This window comes from Nematolebias whitei, chromosome 23 (genome assembly GCF_014905685.2).
Source record: "Nematolebias whitei isolate Nwh7 chromosome 23, NemWhi1, whole genome shotgun sequence".
NCBI lineage: Eukaryota > Metazoa > Chordata > Actinopteri > Cyprinodontiformes > Rivulidae > Nematolebias > Nematolebias whitei.
The window spans coordinates 11,345,735-11,364,714 of record NC_056520.1 but is presented as its reverse complement, the minus strand read 5'-3'; the positions used below and the strand labels follow the sequence as shown (position 1 = coordinate 11,364,714).

At 39.1% G+C, this 18,980-nt stretch overlaps 1 protein-coding gene across 3 annotated transcripts in view; it reads right to left on the bottom strand.

The window, feature by feature from the left end:
- The window catches only part of dmd (dystrophin), a 274,434-nt gene that overhangs the window by 71,634 nt on the left and 183,820 nt on the right, over window positions 1-18,980 (bottom strand). For all 3 annotated transcript variants that reach the window (XM_037696602.1, XM_037696599.1, XM_037696600.1), the window contains 6 exons: window positions 14,849-15,060; window positions 11,186-11,340; window positions 10,065-10,254; window positions 4,140-4,312; window positions 3,896-4,052; window positions 1,444-1,555 (listed from right to left, as the gene is read on the bottom strand). In XM_037696602.1, coding sequence (XP_037552530.1) covers window positions 1,444-1,555; window positions 3,896-4,052; window positions 4,140-4,312; window positions 10,065-10,254; window positions 11,186-11,340; window positions 14,849-15,060 — 999 coding nt within the window. The remainder of the gene's footprint in view (window positions 1-1,443; window positions 1,556-3,895; window positions 4,053-4,139; window positions 4,313-10,064; window positions 10,255-11,185; window positions 11,341-14,848; window positions 15,061-18,980) is intronic.

The following is an 18,980-nucleotide window of genomic DNA, read 5'->3' as shown; positions in this document are numbered from 1 at the left end:
ATATATATATATATATATATATATATATATATATATATATATATAATTATTTTTTTCCCCATATTTATAACCCAATTTTTGGCTGAGATCTGACGAGTTCTTTCATTCTGACATGAAAAATATTAAACACTACCATTTGCAGCCACTAGAGGGCCCTTGAGCATTATGACAAGCCAAGTGTCTCATTAATAGTTAAAAATGGCTATTAATGAGACACTTGGCTTGCCATACCAAGCCACCTTCGTCTTGCTCGGAACTGAAGCAAACGTCAAATCAGATGCATTTTGCCGCACCGCCCAGGTAAAATGCATCTGATTTGACCATTAAATTGCATTTATTAAGGAAAAGTTAGACTGTGACACATCTTTGCTATAATTTCGAGCAAACTATTATTTTTAAGCGTTAATCTTGTTAAATTTTTTGTTAAAGTCCTCCCGTGCGCGCTCCAGTGGCCGCCATTTGGCAGCCAATGTATTTTTGGCACAACACCAGCCCACGTTTCCAGGTGGGCAGCGGTGACGTACAACAAATGCGACGCGTCAGCGGTGATGCATAATAGATGCGACTTATAAGACGAAGCGACTTATTTATGTTTTTGTCCACTTTGTTAGACATTTTTGGACTGATGCGACTTATACAGCAGAAAATACGATATGTATACATATAATATATATTATATATATATATATATATATATATATATATATTATTATTATTTTTTTAACCTTCTCCCTTATTATGGGGTTGTCACTCTGAGCTAATTTGCATCATTTGGCTACCGTTTTTCACTTTTTCCCACACATAATTTTTATGTTACGATCAGGAGGGTTCAAACCGGCAACCTTCCGATCACAGGCTGGCCTTTTCTGACCTCTGTGCCACCACTCCTCCTTTCTCAGTGTAAAGTGTTATGTGTTTTCATCATTGTATGCTCCCATACAATGGTGAAATTGGTTCTCTGAATTTAACCCATCGCACCTGGGATGCACCGAGGTGGAGCAGTGGTCAGCTATGTAAGTGCACAGAGAGCAATTAGGGCTTAGGTGTCTTGCTCAGAGACACCACGACATGCGAGAATGGCTGGGGATCGAACCTGGGACTTTGGGGTGCCAAGTCGGCTGCCCTACCGTTACCCCATATATATGTATACAATATAAGTAGATGTAGGCTAAAATTAAAATTTATGTGTGAAAGAATATGCACATATGAGAAGTATATTCATACATGTGATTTCAAAACACGCATCAGAAAGGTAAATAATGTGTGAGTGTAAAAGAATGAATTATGGCCTAAATGGCCTCTCATACATGCCCATCTTACATACAAAATGATTTAAAACAGCAAAGCAAGCATTAAGGGGCTGACAATTTTCATTAAAGTAAAGCAAGCGAGGGGTGTGTATAAAACAAATTTTCTGAATTATAAATACGTTTTGTGTGTTACCTCTATGCTCAGGTGACGGTGTCTCTCTAGGCAGCTCAGACAAAAAGAGTCCCACATCGTCAATAGTCTTGGCCACAACTGGCTCCTTAGCTCTAAGGTCCATTTTGAAACCCTGCAGACACATATTCATTCCACTTATCTCCACAAACCAGAGGTGCGCTGTACAAATGCTCTTCTTGATCTTTGAACCGACAAGCGCTCGGAAGAGGAATCTAACCAACACTGGGGTCAGCAAAACATAATAACATTTATTCACCGTGTAAACGCTGATCCAGCACGGATCGTATAACGTGAAGCGTTTAACTGCTTCTGCATACTTTGAGCTAGTTTTGCCACTGATGGATCAAAACGTTTGGCTTGTTCTGGAGAGAGTTGCCGTGACTTTTTGTTTTCGTAACTTTCATACTTTTCAATATATTTAACATACAAAAAAAAAAAAAAAAAATCTATTAAAATACATTTCTTCAAATCCTTTAAAAACATTCTTTTTATCTTCTTTAGCATACTTCTACCATTACCATAACGCTAATACTACTACTGCATATTTTTACTTCTATATATGCTAATGCTATGACCATTATTGCTAATGCTAGTTCTGCTAGTTACAATGCTAATTCTACTGTTAATGCTAATACTGATGCAAATTTGAGTTAAAATATAACATTCTGTTTAATTTAGCTAGCCTTTCGCTACTTCAAACTAACTTTTTAGCTTTTAAATAGCCTTTTTTTTTTTTTTTTACTTTTAGCATTTAGCAGCTATGTGTTTTTCCTAAATTTATCAAAATAATGACACTGTGGATATTTTGATATTGGATTGTTGACCATAAAATTTAATTGAAGATTGTGGCTACATTTTAAAGAGTGGATTTTAGAATAAAACAAATAGAGTTTGAGAAAAAAAAACATTATGGAATTTGGGGGGGTAAAAAACAGGCCTTTGTATTTCTCGAGTTTACAGAATAGAAGAAAATAAGTCAAACAGACCAAACACCATGATCCTAAAATCATAACGTGGACAAAATTGTGATTTTGTGTTTAAAATATTATCACAATAAATGAGTTTGGAAATTACAGGTGTCAACTGAAGGCTCAGGTATGAACCTTTTTACAATTTTATGTGTTCCGTAAGATTTTTAAAATGTTATAAATATGGCCCACCTTTCTGTGATAGTCTGTTATTTCTCTCTTTGCGTTAACATTTGAGCATAATTAATCCAGACTTTTCATGGTAATTAGCTAAGTTGAGAAAATGACATTTAAATTTCTCTGTAGTTTTTGCTTTTGACGTGGAAAGCGCAACAAATTAGATCAAACTCTTGCTAAACTCGCAGTCAAGATCAAATGTTAAAACTTGAGTTCATCTGTTTAGAGCACGAGCACCTGCTTACAGTAAATGTATACAGTAGACCGTCGCTACTTCGCGGTTCGACTTTCGCGGACTCGCCCTTTCGCGGTTTGTCAAAATAAGATTGGACACGACACACAATTGGCTGATTGATGGATGAGCTGCAAGATTGGCATGTTATTTTTTTAATATTTAAAATAAATTATTTAAAATTAGTTAGCGCCTGCTGCACCTGTGTGCAGCCCACAGACGCAGGGAAAAGCTCTGCACTGCAGTGGAGAAGTGGGCGTGGCCAAATACACTGGCAGAGAGAGCGGAGATCAAATATATTTATTTTATAAACTGTATATATATATATATATATATATATATATATATATATATATATATATACATATATATGTGTGTATATAGTTTATAAAATAAACTGCTACTTACTACTTGTACTATTATTACTACTTTGTGGTTTTTCACTTATCGCGGGTGGACTGAGAACGGAAACCCCCACGATAAATGAGGGACTACTGCATTTTCTTTTTTTGTTTGTTTTTAATTTTCTTATATTTTCAAAGTAAAAGGTCAGTAGCTGTAAGTTTAGAATTTTTTTGAGAGATTTTTCTTGTATATACATTGGATTGTCAAAAAATGTTTTACTAAGAAATTAATGACAAACTGATTATGGTCAAGTTAAATATGATTTTTTTTTCTTTAATTGTACACTTGTTCTAAACTGTATATAAAATCGTTAATGAAAATGTAATTTACAGCTCTATATAAACAATCTGACAAGTGTCCAGGCATCCTTTTTTTCTACGATCATCACAAAGCTCACACTTTTTAATGTTGCTTTAACGTTTAGCTTTAGCATTTTCGCTAAATTCTTTTATATGAGCTGTGGACATTTAGAATAGAGGGAATCTATTGGCATTGGGTTTGAATCAGCGATTTTCTGCAATCCTCTGTGATATTGATAACTGACAGTACAATTACGATAAATCAATAATATTGTCGATATCGCCAATATTGTCAATATTGTTATTGAATTGATATTGAGCAACAAAAAATTTACAACTTGATGAGTGTTTTGTAGTGTTTTTTGTTTTACTCTGTGTGTGTCCTGCTGGATCTGCACAGAGGGAACGTCGCCCCCTACAGGCTTCTCCTGCTCCAGCTGCTGACTCTTCAGCCTCAGCCAGTTTAGCAGCTCCTGCAGGGACATGTGGAGCCTCTTCCAGGGTGCCATGTCTGAGTCAAGTTGAGATCTAGAAAATGGACAAGAGATCCCTCCCTTTGTTATCTAGAGCCGTTTCCATTGCTTCATATCAACTGTATTCCCAGTTTTCACCCACCTCATGGCAAGTGTCTTGGTGCGCAGGTCACTCCAGCGCTGCCTCATGTTGTCCAGACGTCTCTGGAGCAGAACCCGGTCTTCAGAGTCCTTCAGCGAGGCCAGAATCCTCTGCCCGTTCTCATCCAAGGAGTGATACAGATCTTCATGATTGTCGATTTCTCCCTGGAGGTCCTGTTGTGATACGCACACAGTATGCCCCCAAAATAGATTTGTTGAGATGCTTTTGAATTTGTTTGCAATCCTACAAGAAATTGTGACAGTGGTGAGAGCCACACGCAAAGTGAAATGTGAAAACATTTGTCAGGGTGGAATCAATTGCTATTTTTTTAAAACCAGTTTGTTACCGAAAGGTTCAAGGAGATTTTACTGTCATTCGCATCACATGTGGCACATGAGGTGGAACAAAATTTTGTGCTCAAGGTCCTAGTTATCCCCAAAATAGCAATAATATAAAGTACATAAAAAAAAGAAAGAAACGGTATACAAGGATCTTGTGAGGATCAGTGTTCTCTTGTGTGCGTCTCCCTCGTGTTCGTTCCTGCTCCTGTTATTTTTCCTTGTGTAATCAGCTCTTACCTCCACCACCTGTTTTCCTCCCAAGGTGTTGTCATTTGTCTGTCATTAACGTCCCTATTTAAGTCTCTGTGTTCCTCATCATCTGGGCATTATCCTGTAATGTGTTTAATGCAAGTTTGCTGCCCCAGTCAGCCTTTTGTTTTTGTTAAAAAAATCTTTTTTGTAACTCTCCGACTCTCCATGGTAGGCCTACTTTTTGGTTCGACACATAGCCACCAGAACACGACAGATCTAAGATGAAAATAATAAATAAAGTGTTATGTGGTGTCATCATTGTATGTTTCCATACAATGGCGAAACTGGTTCTCTGCATTTAACCCATCGCACCTGGGATACATCCAGGTGGAGCGGTGGGCAGCTATGTAGGCACCCGGGGAGCAAATGGGGATTGGGCGTCTTGCTCAGAGACACCGTGACATGTGGGATTGGTTGGGGATCAAGCCTGGGACTTTCGGGTCCCCGAGTCAGCTGCCCTACCTCAACCCCATCTTGGCGATGGATATGAATATAGAAGCTTAAGGTAAGAAATAAGTAGCATAGCAGCATAGATAAAGTGTCCAGTGTGTTTATTCTAACAAAGAGGGATAAGGCATTGCTTTTGGTCACTTAAACACTTTATGGTTCAGAACTGTGAGTACAAACATCCTGACAAATACAGAATGTAATGGTAAATGGTAAATAGACTGTATTTGCATAGCGTCTTTCTATCTGATCAAGATACTCAATGCACTTTACAACATAATCCATGCCCTCATTTACCCATTCATACAGCACTCTACTAGATCTCTACAAAGACTAATCAGTGCTTTATCGCATTCATACACAAATAGGACACATATCGGAGGCAATGAGGGGTTCAGTGTCTTGCCCAGGGACACTTCAGCATGTGACTGCTGGTGGAATCGAAACCCCAACTCTTGCATTAGAGGACAATTGCTCTAAGTACTCAGCCACAGCCGCCAAAATAAAAATGACTGTTTTGTTTATCAAACTGTGTTTGCAGTAGAGACTCTTGATTCTGTCCAGTACACACAGGCTATAGACGCAGTGTGTTTTTGTTTTTAGGTAACCTAAATTTTAATTTTCTAACATGTATCAACAGCAGGCAGCACGGTGGCGCAGTTGGTAGAGCTGCCGCCTCTGAGTGAGCAGGTCACTGGATCAAATCCTGGCTGGGGACCTTTCTGGGTGGAGTTTGCATGATCTCTGCCCAGCTCTAGACCTCTACACCCAAGCTAAATTGAGAAGGTTTGCCCACAACTCCGCAATTAGCTTGAAAGAAAATTTGCCACGCAAACTTTTTGAACATTTTCCAAACTCAAGCAGAGAGACAGCTAACTTCTAACTCACCCCAAAAAATTGAGAACAGTTTGAGCTATTTGGAGACTCACTTGCAAAAGCCAACATATCTCTAACAGTCGCAGCTCACTGGGATACTTCTTTAGCAAACACAAACGGCTACAATTCCATAATTTTTACAATTTCTCAGGAAAAATTGTGGTAGTAGCTGAGAATAATCTCAAAAATATACTCTGAGCTCTGATGGATTGTGTGAGATCTTTAAGTGTTTGGCATGCAAGGTGGCGATATCTATTTCCATTGGACCTACCGTAAATATTTCCTGTTTACTTGCGAAGTCCAACAATAAGAACAACATGAACTTTATCTGACAGAATGTGTTTACAATTACTTTTATACCTTGGGTTTACATAAAACATATTGGTCCACAATGAGAAGAATATCTAAAGATCTAACTGACCTTTGTGGTTATAGAAAGTTATTGGACTAAGATCAAATGATCTTACACGTTTTTCCAAAAATGCCAAAACTCTTAGCAATTAGATCTCCTATAAACTCAAACCTGAAAGACTAAACAGTAAGTACATTTTATACATATCTTCTCATTGTTCATTGATGTTGACTCTGGTTCAAAGTGCTAATTTACAAAGAAAGATTTCAATTCCCAACCTGGACATGGTAGACCTTCCTTCGCAGCATCCTCTAAACTTTACCCAAGACGGCCAAAACTAGACGTAAAGACCAATCACCAATAGTCGTAGTCCCCCACCCACAAACACCCTTTTTTTCTCTTTGAAATTAGCTCTCAGCTGTGTAAAATATCCTAGGCTTAAATATGTGTGAGACAGTGAGCGATACTGGAGAAAAAGAGAAGGAAAGTGAGGGCGGGGGAGCTGGGCACTGTGAGTTAGTGGAAAGACAGAAGGCGGTGAGACGGAGATAGGAGGAGGGAGGCAAAGAGAAGTTGAAAGTGGGAATAAAATGATGACTGAGCTTGTTTTCCAATTAAACCTTATCTGCGCATGGTGTTGTAGCCCCGGAGAGAGAGTGTGTGTGCTCTCTGGATGCTACGCTGCATTGCCAGCTGCCATAATAATTGGACACAGAAGACTATCTCGGCGCCGCACACTGTCGGACTCTGCATGTGTGAAAAGAGAACGAAGGCATGAATTTGCGAGTGTGTTTCAAATTTATTTTCCAACATGCTACATGTGTGTAACCAAGCACAAACCATTCTCCCAAAAAGAGTGAGTAGGAGCAGGATGAGAGGTCAAATTATGTGCTCTCCCAGAACAGAGCCTGCTATTCAACACCCACAATGCAGTGGGAGAATTTTTGCATTTGTCTGCCAGTCAGTGACCAACCAATAAACTTTCTCCATGCTGCTCCATCAACATAGCTGTCATACCAGCCAGCACTGAGACAGTGAATTTTGTTTTCAAGTCCAGTTGTCTCAATCAGTTCTGGTATACTTGCATTGGACCCTGGAATTTAATTGGGATTTTGAAGTCATTCTTCAAGTTCATGTACTCTAATGGGAGGAAAACACATTTTGAACCATTCTTAACCATATCAAACTAACAAGTGTGATGTGTTCAATGGTATTCACTTCCCCCAAGTGAATGATTTGTAATACCAAGTTTGGTATCAAGCCTCTTCATGAACCTCAGAAGTTTGTGTTCATTTTGCATGTTCAAACATCTCCACCTCCTTCAGATTGGATAGAAGCTGCAGTGGTCCAACAATATTTAATTCAAATTAGAGATTTTCAGTTGGATAAACGGGTTCTCCTTAAAGTCATAGAGTGTCTCATTAGTGTGTTCAGGGTCATCGTCCTCCTGAAAGGTGAACCTTTACAGGTTTGGTTTATTTGTCATATACAAATCAACACAAGGGCAGCATGGTGGCGCAACTGGTAGAGCTGCTGCCTCTCAGCGAGCAGGTCCCTGGTTCAAATCCCAGTCTGGGGGCCTTTCTGGGTGGAGCTTGCATGTTCTCTCCGTGCATGCGTGGGTTTTCTCCGTGTACTCCGGTTTCCTCCCACAGACCAAAAACATGCATGTTAGGCTGATTGGTAACTCTAAATTGTCCCTAGGTGTGAGTGAGAGAGTGAATGGTTGTTTGTCTCATTTGTCTCTATGTGGCCCTGTGATGGACTTGCAACCTGTCCAGGTTGTCTCCCGCCTCTCGCACAGTGATTGCCGGACATGGGCACCGACGACCCCCGTGACCCAAAATGGAAGAAGCAGATAAAAGATAATGGATGGATGGATGGAAATCAACACAAGGTCAACAATGCAATGAGATGCTGAGGACGAGAAGAACAGTCTTGACTCGCCAAAAAACAACAAGAAAATACCAAAGCATGCACAAATACAAAAGAACAAGGCATCCAAAGTGAAAAAGAAATACGTCTACAGTGCGGTTTGGTTAGCAGTGAGGTTCTTTCAGACCTTTGTCCCAGTCTCAAATCTCTTAAAACGTCAACGTTTCCCTCAATATTTACTCTACATTTGGTTCTATTCATTGCTCCTTTAACTCTGACTATTTTTTCAATGCCTGCTAGTGAAAAATACCCCATAAAATTCCAAATAGTCTGTCCTAATGTTTACTTAATCAGCATTTGCTTTCCCTGTCACTCTTCCATGGATCCCAGCTCTCTGCGAGCTGCCAAGCTCCATCAGGGTTTTCTTTGTCCTGTATGTTTCTCTGAATAATGCCCTCCTTACTCATTCCATGAGTTTTGGCAGGTTTGTTGTGATAGCATAATCTTTTCATTACCTAATAATGGATTTAATTGGATGTCCAGGGGGCAGCACGGTGGCGCAACTGGTAGAGCTGCTGCCTCTCAGCGAGAAGGTCCTTGGTTCAAACCCCGGTCCAGGGGCCTTTCTGGGTGGAGTTTGCATGTTCTCTCCGTGCATGCGTGGGTTTTCTCCGGGTACTCCGGTTTCCTCCCACAGACCAAAAACATGCATGTTAGGCTGATTGGTAACTCTAAATTGTCCCTAGGTGTGAGTGAGAGAGTGAATGGTTGTTTGTTTCGTTTGTCTCTATGTGGCCCTGTGATGGACTTGCGACCCGTCCAGGGTGTACCCCGCCCCTCGCACAGTGATTGCTGGACATGGGCACCAGCGACCCCCGTGACCCAAAATGGAATAAACGGGTAAAGATAATGGATGGATGGATGGATGGATGTCCAGGGCTTTGAATCTGATCTATACTTCTCCACAACTTTGTTTCTGGACTGTGTGAAGAGTCCTTTGGTCTTTGTTTATCTTAGCCCTTACCACGTAAAGGTGTTGCACTAGTCTTGGTTCTGGGGGCTATTTAAACAGGTGTACAAGTATACTGAGATTGTATGGTTATCAGATTGCCCATAGATGGACCTGATTATGTGGCTTCTGAAGGTAGACTGATGCTTCAAAGCAAAGAAACCAGAAACTTCCTAGCCAAATGAAAGTTGGATTTGTACCGGCTTTGACTTCTGGTCCATGTGCTACCTACATCTTCATGGAAGCTCAGGCCTCCTTCGCAGAGATCTGCAATCTCAATGGGATTTGCCCAGTTATAAATAAACTGAATGGAAGTGTACTGAATTAAATAATTTTAAAAAATGTACAGTTTTTGTTATGAACACACCACTTTTCAGTGTGTTGATTGACAAACTCGCACTCAAGGGAACCCTCCCAGGGAACACGCAACAATCATGACATTGAGGTTGTTTCTTCTTCAGTCTTACGGAAAACCTTTTAACTTTTTTGTTTATTGTTGGCTGAATTGTTTGAGAAGAACAAGAATATCTCCACCTTACAGCATCCTCCAAGAACACTGAAGTTTAGCAGAGTAACCTGAACTCTGAAAGAAACAGGGATTTGGGAAAGCAAGATGTAGACCCATGGTAAAAATCATTGTAATAAGACAATAAGGTCTTTCAGTTATATCTTTAATTTGTGTAACCTATCCAAGCCGCCGTAGAGCTGCACGCCTTGTGAAACAATTTTATACCTTAATAAGGAGGATCTGGAGGTGAGTGTGTGTGTCGTACCTTCCACTGTGCCAGCAGTTTCCTGGCCGCCTCAGGCTGCTCGTGCACTCTCTCCTTGTTAGTGGCATCTATTAAAACATTGCAGGTTGTCTCTGCCTCCGTCAGCCAGTTGAGGAACTTCTCCAGATCGAAGTAGAATTGCTGCAGCAGCTTCAGGGCGGATTCTACTGCTGCCTCCCTATCGGAAACACTGGGCATGCAGACAGATGTACCCAGGTTAATACACGCCACTGATCTGGAACAACACACCTATTTTGTTCTTTCAAAGCAATTCCTATTTCCTGACTGGAGGGAGAAAGGTACTGGATCTATTTTGCATTTGTTTGTACTACATGATCATGAATTTAGCAGAGATAAAACACCAACACAACCCTATGAGATGGAGTTGCAATGCAACTTTTTTCCTTTACCATAAAAAAAATGGGTGAATTTTTGGTACATTTAGTTAAAGAAAAAGAAAAACACAATGGCCACTGAAATAACTTAAAACTGATAACAGTAGTAATAAAAGACAACAAATCAATGATGGCAATCCTTGCTTTTGAGTATTAGTTCAACAAAATTGTTTAAAACACAAACTAATAAAAGGATGATACCCGTTACTTAATATTTTGTTGCACAACCTTTGGAGTCATCCAAGTGACTTCTGTATCTCTCTTTCTCTGAGACTTCTCGACCTGTCCTCCGGTATTTTGGTTCACTGCTAAAGACGGCATGTTTCAGCTCCTTCCACAGGATTCAGATCAGGGTTCAGAAGGTCACTTCAGAACAGATCAATGTTCGATTCTGAGCTATTCTTGGTATTTTATCCGTGGGTTGTGGGTCATTAGCCAGTTGGAGGACCCATGACCTGCAATTGAGACCAGTCTTTCTAACCCTAGGCTGCACTTTTTTTCTCCAGAATGCCTTAATAGTCTTGAGATTGTATTGTACTCTTCTAAGCTTCAAGACACCCTTGGTCAGTTGGCTGTGGCGTACATCCTGAATTGGGCTTACTCTAAAAGTTTATCACTTGTAGATAAATGATCTACAGTTTCATTCACCTCCCTTGTCTGTTGATGGGAAAGTTGTGGAGCACAAGAGAAGCTCACAAGTACAATCTCAGCAAAACGAATGGTTACCGTTTGTTAATGTGCGCCCATGTGGTCATGATGTTGTCATCAACTTGTGTGACTTTGTGGGTGTCGTCATTGGCATACAGTGCCAGCAGTTTATTGGCCAGTGCTTTAGTTTCAAACACCTGTCCCTGCCACTGCTTCAGGTCCTTTGTAAAGAGCTAGAGAGAAGAAAGAACAAAACAGAAAGATAGTTTAAAAAAAAAAAAGGACAACTAATGAATGGGATCATTTATTAAATGTTTTTGGAAACATTACTTGCATGAGTAATCATAGTCTGGATGTATGAGAGGCCGTTTAGGCCATACCCTATTTTGCCAGTCAGAAAAAGCAGTTTGTGAAAAACTAAGTCCTTCTTTGATGCCTCCTTGTGGGGGGGGTAAAAGAGGTTTAGTATAATTCTGGTACTACTATTTAAATCTATTGGTTAACTGATCATCACTTGTCTGATGTGTTAAAACAATGCAAAAAGAAAGATATCTTCAATGACCTTAGGGAAACAAATGTTGTTGCCCATCAATCTGGGAAAGAGTAAAGGTCATTTACAAACTAACCTGGAGTCCATCATTTTATGGTTACAAGTTGAAAACGTTTAAGTCAGCTGGTGATCTTCCCAAGAGTGGATGACCAAGCAAATTCACCCCAGGTGAGAGTGTTCAGTGCTCAGAGAACCTTCAAAAGCCTTTATGGCGCCATCTAAGATACGACAGGCCTAAGCATGTTAAAGGTTAAAGTTCATGAAAGGACAATTAAAACAGACTGGATCAATATGGTTTTATAGAAGGGTTGCACCAAAAAAAAAAATATATATATATATATATTTTATATTTATATATAATATATATATATTTTTTTCTCCACAAGATCATGGCAGCATAACTTGATTTGTAAAATTCATCTGAATGAAGAACAAATCTTCTGGAACGATGCCTTTATGACAAATGACACCAAAATCGAGGCTTACCTATAATGCACAGCACCATGTTTGGAAAAAACAAACCGCACAAACACAATATACTAAAACAGTGGTGAAGGTGTCAGAGAATTTTTGGTTAAAGGTTATGGACGTCGTATTATTAATATTCTTCCCCTGAGAACAAAGAATCAAGTTTTCTCCTGAAACAATCTCTTATCTCGACCTGGAGGCCGTCTCGCTGACTCACCTTCTTGGCATTGTCGCCATGAGAACATGCCCAAAGCATTCTCTTATCTCCATCTGGAGGCCGACTCACTGAAGGCCATGGATCATGTCTGTTTTCCAGACTGCGGCTGGCTATGAGGGAACTCCCACTGGACTCTGCTTCTGTATAAACGTCTGCACATGACTCTATAGGACGTTCATTTCTGTGACATGTTCCTTGCATAAGCTTTATGTATCCACGTATGTAATATCTGGAATGGGTTCTTGCAAGTAAAATGCTGGTTAAAAATCTTCTGCCGTCGAGTGGTTCTTTTGGGAAACCAATGTAAGCTAGAATGTTTTTCCATAAACAGAAGGGTTCGAGATTTAGGTTTGTTTTGTAGCAAAGGGACCAGAGTCCTTGCAGCGACCAAGTTAACTCTAAACTCCTCTGTAGACCAAAAGACTTTACTGTAGATTCGAATATGAAGTCGGCTATCCAATAGCTGAAGCTTGGACCAAACTGGGTCATGATGCAACTGAACAAATGATCTCAAACTCAAACATGGCAGCTAATCTACAACAGAACTGTTAAAAAAAGAAATAACATAATTATTACCTCAACCTGACTGCCGTTCCATTTTCCATGGTTGTATCTGTTGTGTATTTTTGAAAACTTGACATTTGAATATATTTAGAACCTGGTAAAGACTATAGATATGTTTTTTTTTGGTACAAGTTTATCTGTGTGACAGTGGCAGAACTAAATATGAACTACTGGGAAAATGTGAACAATATGTTTTACGGGGGGGGGGGGGGTGTTACACATCAGTGGTTTAAGAGTTATTTAATAGCAAAAAAGGTTGAATCATGTCATCTGGACTTCGTTTTTTTGTTAAAAAGAAACGTTTCGCCCCTCATCCAAGAGGCTTCGTCAGTCTGAGGCCTAGCCATCTGGTATTACCCAGAAGCCACCCTGACTCTTGTGTTTCAAGCCTGCCTCAGATACCCCTGAAGTCTGGCCTTTTCACTAATGGTTTCAAAAACACAAAGTTTGTTTTCTCAGTCATCCAGGTATATAACAACAAAAAAGGTTGAATCATGTCATCTGGACTTCGTTTTTTTGTTAAAAAAGTTATTTAATAGGTTCCAATATGTACAAATTACCAACACAAGGTCACAAATTGAAACTTTAAAATGTGGTCTTCCTCAAGGCTCAGTTCTAGGACCTAAATTATTTATACTTTATTTAAATGATATTTTTTTACTGTATCCAGTATTTTGAAATTTATAATGTTTGCTGATGATACAAACCTTTTTTTTTCTGGAAAGAATATGGATGAACTACTACAAATAGTAGAAAAAGAGTTTTTAAAAAAAGTGGTTTGATTATAATAAGCTATCTTTAAATGAAAAAAAAAAAAAAAAAACCAACTAAATTTATGGTATTTTCTGGTAATCGGATTTACAATAATATAAAGTTACATATAAATGGAGTTGAAATCGACAGAGTTTATGAGACAAAATTTTTAGGTATCATTCTGGACAACAAACTTAGTTGGAAGTTTAAAATAAAATATTTAATAAATGTAAAAGGCTTGCATATTATATACTCTTCCTTGGTTATGCCATACTTGTCATATTGCTCAGAAAGATGGGGAAACGCAAATAAAACTATTGACATATTAGTAAAGTTACAAAAAAAAACCCAACAATTAGGCTTATTAATCAAGTGGGATATTATGAACCAATTAAACTTTTTATTCAAAGTAATACTTTAAAATTTACCGACATTATTTATATAAAAATACTGGAAATAATGTTTAAAGCACTGAATAAAAGTATTCCTTCTGAATTCTGAAATTATTTAAGTTAAGAGAGAGTAAATATAATTTACAAGGTTTGTTAATATTTGAACAAACTAAAGAGAAAAGTAAAGTAAAATCTAGATGTAGTTCAGTTATCGACGTGAAACTGGAACGAACTGGATGATCTCAAATTATGTGCATTTTTGGTGAGCTTTAAAAGAGCCTTAAAATGTAAAATTATACAAGCTTATACTGTTATGTAGATGTATATATGTATTGTGTAACCATGTATGTATGTAATGTGAGTATGTGTATGTATATACATGCATATTTAAATATACGCTAAATGTCTGTGTGTGTATTTATGTATGTATATGTATGGACAGTAGATATCTGTCATTATGTAGATTTATGAGTCTATGAATAGGGTAGGCAAGTATAAGCCTTGGCTTCAGCCTATTCCTTTTATGGTAAATTATTGATTTATTGATATTGTTTTTCTTTTTGTAATGTTTTTTAATTTACCAAAATAAAGTTGAGTTGAAACTAAATATGGCCTAAACAACCTCTACTGCAGTCATCAGTTTAGACTTTTCATGCTCAGTGGAAGACTGTGTGTACTTTAGATCCTTTACTGGCATGTTTTAATGGGATTAGGGATACATTTTACTGTAAGACCAACAAAACTGTGAGCCAAGTTTTATTGTAAATCCATGCAGTCGCTGAATAAGTGTAGCCCACCCTCAGATCGGCGTGTTGCTTCCTCAGAGCGTCCACGGTGTACGTGATCTCCTGCCACGATTCGAGCCTTTCACTGGCCTGTTGGATGAGACGATCCACCTCCCTTTTGGCATCCAGCCAGTTTGTGGAGTCCTGCAGCATGTTGAGGATTTGCTTCAGCCTATCGGACAGTTTGGTCTGAGAGTCTTCCCAGTGAGTCTGAAGCCTGTCAACTACAATGGAAGAAAGACATGGAAAGGGATGGACAAAAAAAAGCATAAAATCAGAAAAATTGTAAGCACATTGACAATAAATGCTAAAATGGCTATGCACATATTAGAATGGTCTCTATTGTAAAATGTAAAAATAAACAAACAGTACACAATTCTAGGGGTGCACCGATAAATCGGTTAATTTTGGGAAATCGGAAATCGGCCGATACTTGAATGAGCAACCAATTTTACAGATTTTTTTTTTAGTTTTAACAACAATTGACTGAACTTCATTTATATTTCAGAGTGCTACCTCATGGCCAGTTAAAAAATGTTTGTATTTTTTCCCAAGATATTGATGAAGGGTATGTTTTTCAACAAAATATTGGAAAATTGAAGGTGCATTGTGACCTTTTAACACCTGACAGTGTCGCTTATTAAGCAAAATTGGTATTGGCCAAAATCGGAATTGGCAGCTCAGACGTTTTAGAAATTGGTGATCAGCCAGAAAACTGCAATCGGTGCACCCCTACACAGTACCCCACCATTACCAATACCCAACCAAAGGAAATGGCCCATTTCCCTGCCCAACAATATCAATGTATAGAAATTTCATCTTTCTTTAGCTCCAGCCCTCTTGGAATAAAAATAATAATACCAAAACAAGCTATAAACAAACAACTTGCACAGTCATTTTTCATTCGCTCATTCAACCTTTATTTATACAGACCGGTCTCATTGAGTCACAAGAGGGACCTGTTCCAGACCCGACATACAAAGTTTAGACAACAATAACAGTAATCACTAATAATAAACTACAGTAAAAATGCAGTTAAAATAAAAGTAGTGTATAAAACAATAAATCGGGGTGCCATAAAACAGGGTGAAATACTAAAAACAAGAACATATCTGCCTTCATTTTTCCAGTAACATTATCAAATGTTTGAAACCCCATAAAGAAATTAAAGTGGACAACTTCAGTTCCTGTTGCAAGGTGTTCCAGGTTGAAGGAGCGGAGTAGGAAAAGGTCTTTTTGCCAAGTTAGGTCGGCACTGAACGCTTCTGTAATGAAAATCTGACGATTTAGATTAGTGTTTTATTGAATATTATTAATTATTATTATTATTATTATTTTAACTTATGTATTCTGTCGAAGGACAGCATCTGCAAAAAGTAAGAAAATACAGCTTTAAAGATGGGCTGGAGTCTCTTAAGACAAAATTAAGAAGGACTTGAGACAACTCCGCCCAAATTTTTGAGCATGACTTAAACTCAATCAACTACAGCGCAAGCTACGATGACCCAAGCGAAAGAACGTAGAGCATCCTCAAACATTTTGGTGACCTCCTCGCAGCCCTGTGAGGCAGTACTTTAAAATACTTTGCTAACACACGGCGGCAGGTGAGAACGACAAGTTAGCATTTGCACAATATTTATATTGTTAAAAAAAAAATAAATACTGGAAATATTCAGTATTTTTCGATGCTGAATAATTCCAAATCCAAATTAACTGCTGGACTTTTCAGAACTGTTCCACCTTTTACCTTTTATTCCTTAAGGAGAACAATGTAGAACTGTGTGTGTAACACAGAGTAAAAATATCACGATGAGTGCACATACAGTAGGAACAACTCGCTGGCAGTCAACTGTATAATGACAGCTATAAATGTACTTATAAAGCACTTATGATTAAAAATTGCTGAACAAATGTACCTTCTAAGAAACTAAACAGTGCCGCAATGTCACAGCTGTGTCATCGCTGCATTTCTCCATCACTGCGGAGCTCATTTCAATGAAAACCAGCTATAAAGAATGTTCAATGGGAGTCTGCTAAAATCAGGCTGGAGCTCTTACCTCAAAACCAATGGCTTTATAAATATAAGTTAAATCAATTAAATCTTTTTTTTTCCCCCTTTTTTTCTTTTTCTTCTTCAGGAAGAAAAAGAAAAAAAAGGGGGAAAAAAAAAGAGAAAAAAAAAGAAAAGGAAAAAAGGGGGGAAAAAAATCATTTAAATCTAATAATGTCTTCTTCTGTGCTTGAAATTGCAAAGAAGAGGCCAAACCATTGACAAAATTAACAAAGCTAATTAGTCATAACAAGATTGATTGCATCTTGTTTTGAAATGGTTGACGTAGTTTTAGGTTACATAAAGTCAATTGAAAAAGAAAGTTCACCAGCATTCAATTCTAACATTTTACGTATCATTACGCAATAAATTGAACTAAGTGTACAAAACCACAACAGATTCCAAAGGGTTTACTATAACAATAAAACCAAAATAAAACAGTTGCGTGGTAAATTAAGCCAAGCTCGTGATCCGACAGCTTGTAGAACTTCCTTTAGCAGCAATCACTCGTAGTAGTGGCTTTTTTAATCTTTATACATGGTTGTGGAGAAATTTCGCCCCACTGTTGCTTTAGTTTATTTTTTTTATTTTTTATTTTTTTTCTTCTTTTTTTTGATGGCCTCCCTTCTCCCCTTACAGCCATCCTCTCCACACCATTATTATGAAATATTTATTATAGTGACATTCTAGTGTAGGTTTTTTTTTTTAATTTTTTTTAAATTTTTTTTTTTAATAGGATAGAAAGAAAGAAAAGACAAAGTAAGACTCCAAAATATAAGAAATATATACAAATAGAGCACACGTCAAAACACCCGGCCACTGTCTGTTCACCTGCAAAGAACATGACAAAACATAGCAACAAAATACATATGTATGAAGAACTTAAAATATTCATGGCTTTGCAGTAAGTTTCCATAAATATATATATACCCATACCTACGCCTATATACATACATACATACATACATACACATGAATATACACTCACATACATATCTATATATCTACATATAAAGCCTACATAAACATCCCTGCTTCTATTTGTGTGTGGTTGTGAGCATGCATAAGTGTATAAGGCTTCTCTAATAGAACATTTATTAGTAATTGTGAAGCAGCAGAGACCCGACCCCCAAGACCAGAGGCAGACGAAAAAGGGGGGACCAGAGCCCAAGACCCCAGGAGGGACCCCGACCGCGGAGCCCCCAGAGCCACCCACACAGGGCAAACCACTCACCCACCCCCCAGAAGGGACCACAGGGGAGAACCGGAAGATCCCCACCAGCAACCACATACAGTGACCCCCCGGGGCCAACAGCGACAAACTCATAGGCCTCCGTCGGCACCCGCCGCACCGATGTAGGTCCAGGTCCAGGCACCGAGGCCCGGGCACCGAGGACTCACACCACCCAGGCCAAGGCCTGACAGGGCCAGAGGACCCGAGCCCCACCAGGCAGACACCAGGCCGAGCCGACACACGCCCAAGCGCCCAGCCCCCGATACCAAGGGCCCCAAGCGCGCCGGCAGGCAAGGGCACACCCCACCAGGGGGCCGCGCGATAGGGGCGCGATGCCAAGCACCCCCAGTTGTATCAAAGAGGGGGCAGTCCGAGTCTCGGCCTAACAAATACCCATTCATACACATACACAATCACACTATCCCAACCTCAATCTCACATTCATTCACTCAAAGACATACAATAACGATACATTTCATTCTTGTTCCCGATACCCACTCTATACCCCCCAGGTCCAAGACATGTACCCGCCCTCTACAGGGGGCAGCCCATGCCCAAACCCAGGAGGTAAACCCATTCATTCTTGAGCGGAGAAGAGCCAATACCCCAGACCCGGCCCAGGCCATGCCCCGCCGACAGGACACCCCCCCCACCATGAAGAGGACACGCCACCGACCACCCCCACACACCGCCAACAACCAAGCAAACCTGTTGCTTTAGTTTATTGAGGTTTTGCCCATTTTTTCTGTTAGGTCCTAGTTAAGCATTTCAGTCAGCTTAAGGTCTTGACTTAACCATTGACGACCTTGACTATTTATTTTTTTTCAGCCATTGTAGCACCTTTGCTGTTTTTCCGGATC